At 39.1% G+C, this 15,861-nt stretch overlaps 1 protein-coding gene across 2 annotated transcripts; it reads left to right on the top strand.

Moving 5' to 3' along the window:
- Positions 1-339: 339 nt before the first annotated feature.
- Positions 340-15,755, top strand: ATP6V0A2 (ATPase H+ transporting V0 subunit a2). Of its 2 annotated transcripts, none has more exons than XM_005524229.3 (20): positions 340-515; positions 1,847-1,925; positions 2,927-3,024; positions 3,726-3,863; positions 4,209-4,309; positions 4,972-5,098; positions 5,830-5,912; positions 6,253-6,346; positions 6,665-6,877; positions 7,414-7,564; positions 8,300-8,439; positions 9,144-9,301; positions 10,230-10,320; positions 10,410-10,528; positions 10,963-11,173; positions 11,305-11,424; positions 11,905-12,024; positions 13,252-13,369; positions 13,776-13,947; positions 14,742-15,755. In XM_005524229.3, exons 1-20 carry the CDS (start codon positions 399-401, stop codon positions 14,842-14,844), a joined length of 2,553 nt encoding a protein of 850 aa, XP_005524286.1. In that variant the 5' UTR covers positions 340-398; the 3' UTR covers positions 14,845-15,755. The 2 variants fall into 2 exon arrangements, with proteins under 2 accessions (XP_005524286.1, XP_087920993.1); XM_088064867.1 differs by lacking the exon at positions 340-515 and adding an exon at positions 1,144-1,463.
- The last annotated feature ends 106 nt before the right edge of the window (positions 15,756-15,861 follow it).

The raw sequence follows: 15,861 nt of genomic DNA, 5'->3' as shown, positions 1-15,861 counted from the left end.
CTCGATGATCCTTTTCATCCCTTCCGGCTCAGCATTTTCTGTGATTCTGTTACGTTCTCTCACTCCTGCATTTCCCCCTCTCACACAGCAGCCTCTCAGCGGCTGCCAGCGCGCCGCTCGCCGTTCCCGGCAGCGCCCGAGCCCGGCCCGCCTCTCCGCCGGTTGGGGCCGCGTTCTACGCTCGTTCCCGGTCCCGGAAGCGGCGGCCGGGTCCGCCCCGCCCCGTTCGGGTCCGCCCCGCCCCGTTCGGGTCCGCCCCGCCCCGTTCGGGCCCGCCCCGCCCCGTTCGGGTCCGCCCCGCCCCGCTCGGGTCCGCTCCCGCCCCGCTCCGCCCCGCCATGGCCGCCCCCGGGCCGCGCTGAGCCCCCGCGCCGGGAGCCCCGGGCCGCGCCGCCGCCATGGGCTCGCTGTTCCGCGGCGAGCCCGTGTGCCTGGCGCAGCTCTTCCTGCAGAGCGGCTCGGCCTACGAGTGCCTCAGCGAGGTGGGCGAGTGCGGCCTGGCCGAGTTCCGAGACGTGAGTACCGCCGGGGCGCTCTGGGACAGCGCGGGGACCCTGAGGGGCCGAGCCGGGCCCGGGGCCGCTGTCCGGGAGGTGTGGGCTTGGCCCCGGTGGGGCGGTGGAAAGTGCTTTTATTCCCGTCTTTGCCCGGCTCCGACAGGCAGGTGTATGGCCCGTCCCTGAAGGCAGCCTCACAGAATTGTTAGGGTTGGAAGGGATCTCTGGAGATTGTCCGGTCCAACCCCCGGGCAAGGCAGGGTCACCCAGAGAGGTGACACCGGAGCCCAGGTGGGTGGGATGAGAGATGGGAGGTCAGTGTGGAGCCCCGGCCTCCCCGGCACTCTCGGGGGGAATGCTTTGGCATGGCTGCATCCCCCCTTTCTCACAGAAGTAGCTTAAACTTGAGGTTATTTGCAGCGAGATCCCACGGGAGAGCCCCCGACCCACCTGCAGCCTCATTGCCTTCAGCCTGAGCGTGTGTGCGCAGCTGATGCATCCATCCACCCCACTGACAGACCGAGAGAAACACCTGCTCTGTGGGTTTATTGATCACAGGTTCCTGTTCCTGGAGGGATATTTGGCCTTGGAGGAAACTCCCTGCCCGCCTGCCTGCCATAAGGTTGGGTTGGGCAGTAATTAGCCACGTCTTTGCGTTGTCTCATCATAATTATATGCTCCTTCCTTGCTGACTGAAACTTGGAATGTCTTCATATCAAATATACGTTAGAAATGTAGCTTGCAAAATCGCTGCAGGGAAAGCTGGGAAGACTTAAATTAACAGCTAGTTAGTAAATATGGCAGGGAAGAGGAGGCAGATCTGTAAGAATGGTTACATGAATGTATGCTTAACATTTTGATGTCATTCTAGTTACCTGATACACCATTTATTTTAGAAATAATGCATAGTAGTTCTGATTTAATAGCTGGATAACAAGTCAGAAATATTGCATGTTCATATTATGGGTATGTATGTAAAATGTAATGTTTCAAACAGACTGTGGAAATGTATCACAAAAAAAATGTAAAATGGTTTGTTAATTTGAAGTCATTAAGCAACATTTTAAAACTATTGAAATAACATTGGGAATGGTTTCTCCAGTAGACCTTGTTATTTTGTTGTTTGATTAAAACTAGCCAATGGCGTGGATAATTCTGCCTTAATAAAGCCAACTTTGCTATTTGAAGACTTTGTAATCTTTTTAGGTTTTTGTGCCTTCTCAACTGAAAATCACTTAGAGCACAGAGCTCATGGAAATTGTCTCCAGGAAGTTGAAGGAACAGCTGTGTTTTTTTAGGGGAGGTTACTATTTCAAATCCCTAATATGCATTTTGTCCTTCTTCTTCAGCTTAACCCAAATGTAAGTGTGTTTCAGAGAAAATATGTGAATGAAGTGAAGAAATGTGAAGAAATGGAAAGAATACTTGGTGAGCTTTATTGTCATGTCTGCTGTTTCTCACCTGTGGCATTACCAGAGTGACACTACTGTGAACGTTTCAGCTACAGGTTTTTTTATCCTTTCCAGGTTCTGTAAGCTGTGAAATTTACTTACACTAAATATATTATAATATTTTAAGCTCAGAGGTAAAGAATGGTTGCTAATGTGTTGCTGATAAATAGATGAGGCTGTTTCAGTGTTTGCTACTTAAGACTCTGCAAGGAAAAGGGAAGTTTTATTGTGGATATCTCCTTGACTGTAAGATATACCCTGTTTTTTCATGTTGTATAACTCAATACTGTTGATTTTCCAGGCACCCTCAAAAAAACTTCAAGTTATTAATAATTGTGTTTTCATGGTAGTTAATGAATAGAGAAGGGTATGCAGAGCATTACAGCCAACATGCAGATGTCTTCAGTGTATCCTGAGGAAAAGTTGCAATTGAAGGATTCCTTTGATTGGAATCTCTCATCAGAGGCATGTGCTGGTTGTGCCAGCAGCTATTTTGGCAGTCCCCCTGCCCAATGTGAATTGCATTTGTTGTCAAGGTTGCTTAAGCTGCTTTGTTTGAACACTTTTTATGCCAAACATGGATCAGTGAGCAGCACGACTGTTTCTGGCAGAAGTGATACACAATTGCACCATTAGTAGAAAGTGACACAGTGCAGCAACAAAGAGGTTCTGTGAAATGGTAAAAGCTTCTTAGAAAATACTTGTTGGGAAAGGGAAGGCTCTGAAGTTTGCTTGCTTCTGCAGACTTCCAAGGCAGGAATAGTTTGTGTGTTTTTATCCCCACCACTCTTTAAGCTCTTGTTTTTTGAAGACTTCTTGTGTGTGCATTGTTGCTAAAGTGAGTGAATAAAATAGCCAGGGCTTGATGCTGCAGTGTGGTTAGCACCATCAAGAGCAGTTGAAGGTCAACTCTGCAGCACTCTGGGAAGTGTAGGAAATGCAGTTTCCATTCTGATTCTGTTTTTCTTCTCACTCCAGGGTATTTAGTACAAGAAATTAAAAAAGCAGATATTCCACTTCCTGAAGGAGATGTTGCTCCTCCTGCCCCCTTGCTGAAACACATTTTAGAAATCCAGGTAACTTCCACTAAACATTTGCTGTTTTCCTTTTTGTCTGATTCCTTGCTGCCAGTGAGGTTTTGGTAGTAACACAAAATTCCTGTGAAAGGGTCAAAGCAAACTCAGGGAGCGTGCAGTAGTCATCCATTGTATTTTGATGCATTAGCACATCACACTGTTCCAGGCAGATTATCTGTAGATGTGGTCCCTCAGCCTCATTTATTGCTTTGGTACTTACCTAAGGCTCTGTGCATCCAAAATTTCCAGGTGTGCTGGAGTTTTACTTGCCCAAGGCTCTGCAGGTGCTGGCCATACAGCAAAACGTGGTGCTGCTTTCTCTGAATGCTTTTTCTGGTGTTGTGTTCGATTAGAAGTTTGTAAAACACAGATCTAATTTTGAGTAAAATTCTGTTTTGTTTTAATTGTATTAAAAGAATAAATGGGTATCTTCCACCCTGTGCTATCTGCAGTTCTACTTCCAGGTCTGCATTATTTTGACAGAAATTAGGGGCAGAGCAGTAGGCTCAACAGATGCCAGTGGAGGATCAAGTGTACTCAATACAAAGCAATCCTTGGCAGACTACAGATAAAACCTATGGAGCTTTAGTTAATTAAGCAATGGGAAACTCTTGTCACTGTGTCAAATTATTATGTGTTGAGAATGCATGCTCCAAAATCCTGTAACTAATGCTGTGTCTTTTCTTTACTCTGTGTCTTAGGAACAGCTGCAGAAGTTGGAGACAGAATTGAGGGAAGTAACTAAAAACAAAGGAAAATTGAGGAAAAACTTGCTTGAATTGACAGAATACAAGTACATGTTACAGATCACACAGAATTTTGTCAGGAGAACACCTGAGGTATTGCTTGGGGTGTTTGTCAGGGATTGTTGTCATGTGGCATTTTTGTGATTTTCCCCATTGAATTGTTTGAAAATGAAGGTGTAATTGTGTTATTTTGGTGCATAAATTGTGCTAAGAAATTTACAGTGTAATTTTGCAGCACTATAATTGTTAAGAGCACTGCACTTGAGATCCAGGATCTCTCTGTTGCCTGAATTGAACACAGAAATGAGTTTTTTATTTTTAGTTAAACCGTTTACCTAATTACCTTTTCTTCTTTAGAATAATAATGGAATGGGAGGGGTTTGTTTTCCTGAAAGCAATTAATGTTTTTTGGTTTTTTTTATTATTTTAATTTTCTAGCATGAATCCTATTTACATGGAAATTTTGAAGAATTTTCTTCTGTGGAAAATGAGCCATTGGTGGATTTAAACTGCACGCACAGACTGAGTACCTCACTGGGGTGGGTATGGCATGTGCTGTTTCAGAAGTGCTTGATGAGGGGTTGTAAAGAATTGGTTGTTCTCTTAAAAGATGGCCTGTAGTGATTTCAGGTGTGCCAAACAGTTTTAGACAGGACAGGAGCCTGGCCCCACTGTACCTTTGTAACAAACCCATATTATTTCAAGAGATAAACAGGACAGTGCCCAAAAAAGCTGTTACAAGCTTCCATCAAACCAAGGATGTGTGTAAAGGAAAATCTCTAAATCAATACTTCCTTCTATTGTTTAAACTCTTTTTCTGTGATAAACACAGTGTTTTAATCACCTGGTGGTGTCAGTTGTAAATGTAACATTAATTGTGTTGCTTTTGAAATGCTGAATGGATACTGCTGTCTATGGCATTGTTATAAGAGGCTGTCTTCCAAGAAGAAAGAAATAATCTCATTGTCACATCAATAATTAATTAAAGTAATTCTTGTTGTGTGCTCAGGTCTGTAGCCTGTTTATTTTGGAAATAGTTTTATATACTAGCTGGTATTTTCTATTCCAGTTACTTCCTGTTCATGGTGATGCTTCCTTCCCTAGCCATGGCAGATACTAAATTATTGTGGTGATGTATGTTGAATTTAAAATTTTTTTCTTGTAAATTTTATCTTCTATTTCAAATTTTTCCTTTTTCTAGATTCATATCTGGGTTAGTTCACATTTCAAAGATTGAAGCATTTGAAAAAATGCTGTGGAGGGTCTGTAAAGGCTATCCCTTTCTTACCTATGCAGAGCTGGATGAGGCTCTGGAAGATCCAGATACAGTGAGTAAACACTGTAATGATCAGTTTATTTCATTTGTACTTTTCATATGATTTGGAAGAATTGCTGCTCAGGTCTGTCTGCAGTAAATGGAAATGATTTCCCAGTGTCCTTAGAGGAAAAACTGTTTTGAACTATTAGAATTTGTAACATTTTAAAATTCAAGGTTGTAGAAGTGGCAATTAATTGGTCATGGTTCAGCTTGAGGAACTTCATTGTGGAATAGTGATGACTTTATGATTGGCCACCTTGGTCAAAATACGTGACAGAAATGGCTGCTTGGATGTTTATTAACTAGGTCTGCACAGTACATTGCCTTTTAATAGCCATTTCACTTGTTCATTCAGTAGCTAAGAAAGAGTCAAGTACAGCTAGTTTTCTGTGAAGTTTTTAATGCGAACTTACAAAATTAATTTTTTGTAAATCAGTTATGGCAGCCTAATCTGTTGCTTTTTTTTTTTCTTCTAATTTGTTACCTTTTTAAAATACTCTTTTCTTACTAAGAATTCTGAGATAGTAAAATGTAATGTCTTTGATTTTCACTGGAAAGTTTTTCTGCTTTTCTCTAATATTAAAAAAAAGTGATATTGACACAGTTGAATCTTTTGATCTTCACTTAACGGATGGAAGATTAATGCTACAAACAGTTTTATTACTTACCTGTATAATTATGTCACAGTGGAATTGCTAGTTAAAATATAATTCATCAGCCTTACTTTTTGTGGTTTTTTAGGGTGAAACCACAAAGTGGGCTGTTTTTTTAGTGTCCTATTGGGGCGAACAAATCGGTCAAAAAGTTAAGAAGATTTGTGACTGGTAAGAAGTAAATCTCTGTACATTCCTTTATACCTGGGGTATTTTCTAGTTGGTTTTTCTCCTGCACCCCTGTCTTATAAGCATTGATTTTTAGACAAGGTTTTTTATGTTAAATTTGTTTCTCCCCTTATTGCATCCAGCTCTATAATTACGCAGTGTACAAATAAATATATGAGTCATTTTGCTTGCAGTCTTCACCAAGTACAGGCAAAATACTGCCTCTGAGTTGAATCTGTTCTGTGGTTATTTAGTGATATGTTGCAAATTTGGCTGTGGCAGGGGGTTGGGTGTTGTATTTTGGTGGAGTTTGGTCATTTAACACAGCCCTGGGTTCCTGCAGCTATCGCTGTCATGTGTACCCCTACCCCGATACCACCGAGGAGCGCCAGGCCGTGGTCGAAGGACTCAATGTTCGTATTCAGGATCTTGAAACTGTGAGTAAAGAACAGATTTCCTTTTGCTGGAGCTGTTGCACCCTAGGAAATAATTTGATGAATCACAGTGTTAAATATGATTTCTAACATATGTACAACTTTGGAGCTGATGAGACAGTAAGTTGTGTTCCTGGTCTCATGTTGCACATATCGGTTAAACCTCACAGCACGTGGCATTGCCTTCTGTTCTCAGCAGACGTTTGCTTGCCCTCCTAAGAACGTGGCCCAGCACTGGACACGTACGAGGTGCTCTTGCTGTGGTCAGCACAGCCACTGTCACATTCTCAGTGACATCTTTGGTTTTTTTCTCAAACAAAGGTGCTGAATAAAACTGAGGAATACTTGCGCCAGGTCTTGTATAAAGCATCGGAATCCATCTATACTTGGGTTATCCAAGTGAAGAAGATGAAAGCCATTTACCACGTCCTTAACCTGTGCAGTTTTGATGTCACAAATAAATGTTTAATTGCTGAAGTTTGGTGTCCATTGGCTGATCTCCACAAATTGCGCCATGCATTGGAGGAAGGCTCGGTAAGTCACCTGAATACTCAATGATGTTTAAGATTTTATCTTGAACTAACTATATGCATAAGGAAAGAAAATAATTATTAACAATAGACTGAAAGTAGCCACAGACAGATGTGGGTCTCTGTATAAAACAGTTTTTTTATGAGCAGAGCCTTTATTTAGTGTTGTGTGTAGTGGTTTTTTTCCCTTGAATAACTTCTGTATTGGACCTGAGTCCAACTGGGCCCACAGTGCTATTTGCAGTCATGCAGAAGGTGCCAGTTCCCTTGCATTGGTTTTTATTTTATGGGAGAAAATTTGTAATAACTGATCTTTGTTTTATAACATTTTTACTGATAAGTCTCATCTGATACTTGATATGAAGAATTAGAACATTGTGCATAATCTGTTTTTAGAGGGAGTACAAAGGGGTAAATGTTAAACTTGGGGCTTAATTTAATGGTATTTTTGGATCAGTGAAACTGCTGATAGAGCAAATGTTTTCACTTTGATTAGATTAACAGAGGTCTTACACAAGTGTATCTTCTGTCTGTAATTAGAGGAAGAGTGGAGCTGCAATTTCATCATTCATGAATACCATCCCAACAACACAACCTCCTCCGACTTTGATACGTACCAATAAATTCACCTCAGGGTTCCAGAACATCGTTGATGCTTATGGAGTTGGAAGCTATGGGGAAGTCAATCCAGGTTGGTCCTTCTGAAAGTGAGCTGTGCTGTCATTGCTGCTTGCCTTGATACCTTGCTGAATTGGACACCAGCAAAGGCCAATTGGTGACAATCATACTGCTTGTTAGTAGCTGTTTTAAAATTTCAGTAGCTCATCAAAAGTGCAAACAGTGCTCCAAGCAGCAAGATGGGATTTGGTTTTGTAGTTATTTTAGCATGAAAGGTAGTGGTAATAGCTGTGTAATTTTTCTTTTATATGTGTTATTTTGGGTAAGGAAAATAGAAAGAAATAGTAAGAAAACTTCGGGGAAAAAAAAAGAAAACTGGTAATGGTAACTGATCTTACTGAAGTGTGGAGCTCATCACTTGAAAAATCCATCTTGTTGTATAGCCCACTTTAATATGTACTTGTAGCTATGTTGACTGCGTCATTCTGCACAGGAGAATGTACCATATAGTACAGACCTGAAATAGCCACAAAGGAAGGACTACTTGGTTGGGTTTTATTTTCTGGGCTCATATTATTATTCTCAGAATTGTGAGCTGCTGCTCAACTGTGAAGTTATCACTGCTACACAACAACCAAACTTTAAACTGAGTTAATTTTACAGTGTTGGGGAAAGGTCTATGAGTAGGGGATGAAATATCTTTCAAACTTTAACTTTGAGAGATTTAAGTACGGGATTGCTTGGGGATAATGCAGACAGAACATCATCTGTTGTGCTGTGCCTGAAATCTGCTGTGTTACCCTTGCAGCTCTCTATACCATCATCACTTTCCCCTTCTTGTTCGCGGTCATGTTTGGAGACTTCGGGCACGGGCTGCTCATGTTCATATTTGCACTCCTGACAATACTGTATGAAAACCACCCTAGGTTAAAAAGAGTGCAATATGAGGTAAAAGGAATTACAAATTATTTACTTCCCATCCAGCCAGATCACTTGAACAGTCACTGTTTTTTGCATGGGTATTTAATTAGGGGTTTTTCTGTTCTTTTAGGAATTTCTGTTTTTAAAGCCCACATATTCCTTGAGATTAATGTAATATTTAAACTATTCACTTTCCTTGAAAGAGCAGAAATAATCAAGTTGTAATGAAATACTTAGAAAAAATTGATGCTTTTAAGCTTGTCTTTCATTCCACCAGGGCTACTCATGTGATGTGTTTTACAGAATATCATTACAGTGACAATGTGAAGAGAAAATGATTTTTCAAATTCCACCTTTTATTGTTTATAAGAAGAGTTGTAGTTTGAAATTTATTAATCTTCACTTCAATTTTTTAATCATACTGGTTGGAATGCAGGAACAACTGCATCTCTCATTAGAATTATGTTCATTAAGAATGCCTGCAAATATGTAATTTCTTGTAAAGTAGTCCCAGGAAGGAAGTGGCTTAAAGAGAACCTTCCTTAATGTAAGGACGCAGGTGATAAAAATCTGTGTGTGCCATGGGAGCTCATATTCCTTAACGACTGTTCACAAATAAGTTTTAGAAGTCTTTGTGTCCAAAAATGTGGTTCTTTTAGACCTATCTAGCTAACCTTTGCTCACATAACAGATGATATTCTCTACTTTCTTTTTTTCCCCAATACTGACAGATAATGAAAATGGTATTTGAAGGCCGATATGTGATATTGTTAATGGGGCTGTTTTCTATATACACTGGATTGATCTATAATGACTGTTTTTCAAAGTCAATAAATATATTTGGATCTGGATGGAGTGTTTCAGCAATGTTTGAACGGAAGGTTTGGAGGTGAGCAGCATGTTTGCTATTCCATTAAGCCAGAGATATATTTCCTTCAGCAGTTTAACCTTTTTGTTCACATGTTTAACTATCCTGTTACGGTTTGTCTTTACACTGATGTTTTAGTTTATATTTTCCAGGTGTGTGTGTGTGTATATAAAGATTTTCAGAGGAATAGAAAACACAGGTCTAGTTTTGGATTTATTTGTCCTAGGTCATGCTTCTGGAATGTATATCTGAGTAGCATTAGCCTCTACTGAAAGGGATTAACTATTAATGAAGTAAATTAATTACCTGTCAATCATTAGTCTCTGCACAGCTTTTCTTGACAGTAAAAAAAAAAAAGAAAATGGTCTATGTGAATTGTCAAATCTACTTTTTCTCAGAGTGGGATAACCTCACTGATTTGAGGTATCATGACCCTTTGGTATATAGATGTTCACAGCTTGCTTTTAACGGTGCCTTACAAAACAGGATGTGGCTTCAAATAATCAAGACCACTGGCACTGGTTAAAAATTGAATGGGTTGTGTGTGCTGTGGTAATGAAAAACTAAGTGAAAATTTAGTAGAAACTTCCCCAAATGCAAAAGGGAAAAAAGGTAGCAATTATTCTTTGGGTGTTTGACAATGAATTTTATGCAAAAGCAAACTGTGAACTTCTAAAATAAAACTTTGAGTTCTAGGGGAATGTGGAATAAAATCCATAAACTTTGTTTTGGAAGATAGTGAATGTGAATCAAGCCCAGATTGTGAGATTCTAGGTGTTTTATGTTGCTATTGTTTGTTTTAGTCAGGATTTTTGTGCCTAGAAGTCCTTTCAAAGCATGACGGGGTGGGTTAGGTAAAGGAAAGCAGGAGCAGTGTCCTGCAGAACTGGAAGTATGTTGTCATTATGTTTCAAGTGTCAAATCTGAGTGTGTTTTTCTTTCACTACAGCCTTGAGGACCTGAAATCTAATCGATATTTAGTGCTGGATCCAAATGTTTCTGGTGTCTACAATGGAGTTTATCCCTTTGGAATTGATCCGGTTAGTTTCATTCTTTCTAATTATCCACTTGTGGTTTATTCTTTCTGTTATGTTGTTCTTCAATGCTGGTTTGGTGTTTTCTTCTTCAGATATGGAATTTGGCAAGCAACCGCCTCACTTTTTTAAATTCATTCAAAATGAAAATGTCTGTGATCTTTGGAGTGACTCACATGACATTTGGAGTTGTATTGGGGCTGTTTAACCACTTGTAAGTACAAGAAGTTAAAATAATACCAACACTTTTTTTGTCAAGTCTGGAATTATAACATATTCTCTTAGTCTTGTAAGTGAAACTGGAATTATTTTTTGAGAACAGAATAAGAGTAACTGTGAAAATCGTTCTTAAAAAAAGACAATAATGGAGAAGTCTTCAAAAATGTAAGATGATGGTTCAGTACTGTGCTAAAAAATCCCAAAACACATTAATACAAGACTTTCATTTCACTTCTTGGTAAATACAGTTACATGCCTCTTACAGTTTTTGTTTCCACTATAACACCTGGTAAAATTTCACTGAAGAAAAGGAAATCAGTTTTGGATTGTAATCTCAGTCTTGCTGTTTAAAAGTCATTTATTTTATTGAAATCATATTTGGGCTGTGTTGGTAAAACTTTTATTTTTTTCTCCATTTCAATTTTTCAGGCATTTCAAGAAGACCTATAATATTTATTTGGTTTTTATTCCTCAACTTCTATTCATGTTGTGCATATTTGGCTACCTGGTGTTCTTGATCTTCTTTAAATGGTTGGCGTACTCTGCAGAGGACTCTGCAGTTGCCCCCAGTATTCTGATACAGTTTATTAACATGTTCCTGTTTCCTGGTAATGAAACAAAGAGCTTCTTCAGTGGCCAGGTGAGTAATGATCTTCCAAGCTTTTTGGGAATCCTATGTTCCCTATGCAGATAATACTTTAAAGGAAAAAGGGAGGGCTTTTCCTACTTCGGATTTTGTGATCTAATCTAATTTTCCTTCCCCCCCAACAGATTCCTCTGCAGAAGTTTTTACTTTGTGTTGCTTTTTTTTGTGTTCCTGTAATGCTGCTTGGTAAACCACTTTATCTCTACTGGTTGCACAGTGGAGGCCAAGGCATAAGAATGTACAGGGTAAGTACTGAAAGACACACATTTCCTCAGTGTAGAATTCAGCTGCTGTTTTGCTGCACAGGGTATGTCCTTACTGGGTATTTCATGGAATGGGTTGGGTTGGAAGGGAACTTAAAGCTCATCTCATTCCATCCTCTGCGATAGGCAGGGACACCTCCCACTATCCCAGGTTGCTCCAAGCCCCTCCAGCCTTGCTTTGGACACTTCCATGGATGGGGTAGCCACAGCTTCTCTGGGCAAACTGTGCCAGGGCCTCACCACCCTCATAGGAAAGAACTTATTTCTATATATCTAACCTAAATAAGCCCATTACTCCTTGTCTTATCAGTTTCTGCTCAATTTTGGACAGTTTTGGACTGAAACACATAGTAGTACTTTGTTCCTCTAAATTTTTTTGTCTTTGCCTGTGACTACTTTAAGTAAACTTAAAAAATGACAGTGGCAGCCTGCTTGAAGACACAACACATTCCCATTTTGTAGAGTGGCTACAAGCTTATCCGAAAAGAAAGTGAAGAAGAACTTTGTCTCCTGTCATGTCATGATCTTGAAGAAGGAGTCAGTCATTCAGACAGCGGGCACAGGGAGGGGGATGCAGAGGAGGTAACGTTTTCACTTAATCTCTGGTTTGTATGTTCTTAAAAACAAATTAGAAGCGAACAATCAATAGATAACCTGTACACTGCGTGCTGAGAAGTTTTGAAGAAACTCAGCTGAGCCTTTACAAAGAACTTGGTGTCCAAAAGCAGTTTCCTTATAGTTAATTGTTGCTATTTTATCATTGTTTTTTGGTATTTTCAGACTGTTACAGTAAAACACAACCTATCTGTCATAGAAAACAGAAAGAGTGTTTTATTTGCAATTGAGACTCTGCATCTAGGAGTACAGGTTTTCTTGTACTGAAGAGTGGGATAAAAACTTTGTCTAGTTTTCTGGATTCTTAAACTTGAGGCAAGGCAGTGACTGCCCAGTTAATTAATCTTGGCTTTTCATCTGGACAAAAGTCTTTCTATGTCTGCAAATTACATCTTGTGATGAGGATTATTGCTCATGGGGGTTGGGGGACATGGGCAGCATTCCTACTCCCCACCCACTGCCTCTGTTTAGTTTGGGCAAATTTTTAAAGGTCTGGGCAGATTCCAGTGATTCCATGTGAATTGAAAGACAGAGAATTGCTTCAGTTTCCTAATGTGCAGAATATGTATAGTTCTCATCTCACTGGGGTAGTAGACTCTTGTTGTGGTGTATAAAAAATACAAGAATTGCTTGCTCAAAGAAAGTGTCTTATACAAAGTAAGTGTTGAGATACAGTGTTCAGACCAAGTAAGTGTTGAAATTTTCAGTTCTATCAGTTTTGAAACTCTTCATTAGTAACAAGTGTTTATATTTAGAACCTACAGTATTAATGTATTAATTTCTATCAGTAGCATTACTGATAATTACCCCTGCTTTTAAAGATGAAAAAAATTGATATTGTAGACTTAGAACTAGAACCTCAATAGAATGGGAATTAGAACCATGGCTGGTTATAGTACTTAAAGCTTTCAAATATTAAATCATATTCCTTGTGGAAAACATAAATTGCATTTGCTTTTATCTATGAAAAAGGTAATACTGGAAAACTGTAGCATCTGATTTTTTTTTTCCTGTTATCTTTGTAATAAGGATCTTCTACATGGCACACTTTTTTCCCTGATATAAAATCAATTTATTACCCTTCAATGGAATTCTTCTTCCATGTGGGAAGGATTTGCAGGTGAATGTTTTTGTTCTCTTCTGTTTTGTTCTCTTTGTTGTTAAAATTAATACAAATGTATTTTTATCTTTTAGCTGAACTTGGCAGATGTTTTTATGAATCAAGCAATTCATACCATTGAATATTGTCTGGGATGCATCTCTAACACAGCCTCATACCTGAGACTCTGGGCATTGAGTCTTGCTCATGCACGTAAGTGGGGGTGGGTTTTTTAATATTTTTTGATTTTTTTCCCCTACATCTGTATTTTTAATGCTGTTAGAGGGAGGCTGGCCTGTTCAAGTGATACTAAATGAAATACACTTTTTCTTAATTTAAAGAAAAAAATCCCTATTTCAACTAACCATGACCTCTGGAGGCCTCCAAACTAAAGCTGTGACTTTATGTAAAATATTGCTCTCAGTAGATCTGATTTTGACACTGAGGTGTATCTAAACATTTGAGGGGATGGGGGCAGCTCTCTGGAGAGGGGAATTGCTTATAGCTCACATGTTCAGCAGGTGCTCTTATATTGGTTAAATGAACAGGTCAGAGTGGCTCAGTGGGTGAAGATACTCAGTACCAACATTAATTATGGCAACTTTCTGGTTTTTATTAGAGTTATCAGAAATTCTGTGGCAGATGGTGTTGAGGATGGGTCTCCGTGTGGATACGAAGTTCGGTGTCTTGCTGCTAATCCCTGTTCTGGCATTCTTTGCTGTGCTGACAGTTTTTATTCTGCTGGTCATGGAGGGGCTTTCTGCTTTTCTCCATGCAATACGACTTCACTGGTACGCTCATTTTTTTCTATATTCCACTTCAGCACGTGTTGGCTCCTTTAAGAGGAATTTTTATGGCAAAATTTTAGGTGTCTTATTAAAAAGGGAAAGTGTATAATTCAACAGCCTCATTGCTACTGAAATACATTTATTTAGTTATATTAAATAAATGGCTTGTTAGTTGGATTTGATTGTTCCTCTGGAATATTTTCAGTAGATTCAAATATTATATTGGCTTATGATACATTTTAACTTCAACCACATTCACAAAATATAAGTACATTTGATTTGTACTTTTCATAATGTAGAATACTAATAACTTGGTTAAGTATTTTTAATTTTAGAGTCTGGTTATCTCACTATATGGTTTCAGTTCATTTATTACTGACTGGGGCTGCCAACCCTTAAGTATTTTAATCCTTTTTTTAATCTTGCTCTTACAAGCTCTGCACTTTGGAGTGGATTCAGAGCATGTTTGCTTTGAAATCTGATGAAATTTGCAAGACAGGAGGTACAGCTGCATACATGACAGGTTGTCCTGATGATATTGCATGTTTGCAAAACAATTGACTAGAACTCAGTAAGCCAGGAATAAGAAATGAGCCATTACAGCCCAGTTTAGTGCATGTGGATCTCCTGAGAAACATAAAGCTAGCCTGGGACTGCGATGGAAAGGTTAAATAGCTGCACAAAACAAGTGAGAGGATTGGAGTTGGTTTTATTCAGCTTCTTGGGTTGCACAGTTCTGTCCTTTGACAGCTAATTTTGGATTCATGTACAGATTCTGTTTTTTTGTCTCGTTTCAGGGTGGAATTTCAAAACAAATTCTATTCCGGTGGAGGATACAAGTTTACGCCTTTCTCTTTTAAGCACATTTCTTTAAATTTTAATAAAGATGGTGCATTATAATTTGGCTGCAGAAATGTTTGGAATTGTCTGCGAATAACTGCGTGATTGGATCTTGCCTATGAATGGTTTCTTGTGGAACAAAGTGGTTTTCACTGATTGCCTTATAACGCAGCCAAACAATTCTGTAAAGCATACCTCCTCTAGAAAGACATAGCAGAGCTGGAGCATCTTGTAAAATATATAGATATAAAATGTACACTTTTCTTCATAAACTAATGTTGTAAATTAATTTTATTCTTTAAAAAAAAAAAAAAAAGTTGTTACTGCTTGTCCTGAAACCCATGTAGACTTTTTTTTTGAGTCTCTTTATTTTCTTGAATGGTTATTTTTAAGTTATCTGAAAGACTCTTCATTATATTAAACATTCATTACTAATCACATAACCCCGCTGCATCTTGTGCACTTTGGGAACCATTCAACAATGCAATACAAGCAATGTCTGTTTTCAGTCTGTATTCCAGGATGATTATGAAATGTAAATTTATACACACCAATGCAATGTTGCTCTTTTTTGGCCGTATTTAAAATTGCACTGAAATTGTTATCTGTTCATTCTGGGTTCTGCCTGGAGTTAATACTTCAAGGTATACACTGATATTTATATTTATATTTAAATTTAATGTTATGGAAGAAGGCAGGATTAGAAGTATTACTCCTCTTTTTTTCCCCTGTAGTGAGGAATAACTTTTGCACATGGAATAAAGAATTGGTCTCGATCCCTGTTTGTTTGGCTGTAAAGATATACAAACTGCATTCCCTGATATTGTAGAACCTAATTTATACCGCATAGGTGGACAGGGGTCGTTTTATATTATTTTTGTATCAGTCTGAAATTGGGGATATTGCTATGATATTTTAACATCTGTGCCATACAAACAGCACAAATTAAATTTTGCACTTGTTTCATACGAATTCCCAATAAAGCCTCGTTTGCGCTGTGCCGAGCGGGCCCTGTGTTTGTCCGTACCCTTTTCCCTGGCTCGGGCGGCGCTGAGGGGAACGAGCGGCTCTGAGGGG

Source organism: Pseudopodoces humilis, chromosome 20, assembly GCF_049639895.1.
Source record: "Pseudopodoces humilis isolate 2021_Gansu_Grassland_sample_001 chromosome 20, ASM4963989v1, whole genome shotgun sequence".
Classification (NCBI taxonomy): Eukaryota; Metazoa; Chordata; class Aves; order Passeriformes; family Paridae; genus Pseudopodoces; species Pseudopodoces humilis.
This window is presented reverse-complemented; position numbering and strand designations above follow the sequence as displayed.

Bases quoted from the DNA above. Each gene is read 5' to 3' on its own strand.
- ATP6V0A2 (XM_005524229.3), top strand. From the start codon at position 399: ATGGGCTCGCTGTTCCGCGGCGAGCCCGTGTGCCTGGCGCAGCTCTTC. The intron at 10,321-10,409 runs GTTAGTTTCATT...TTTCTTCTTCAG, and splicing joins ATCCCTTTGGAATTGATCCG to ATATGGAATTTGGCAAGCAA. The intron at 12,025-13,251 runs GTAACGTTTTCA...TTTATCTTTTAG, and splicing joins GGGAGGGGGATGCAGAGGAG to CTGAACTTGGCAGATGTTTT.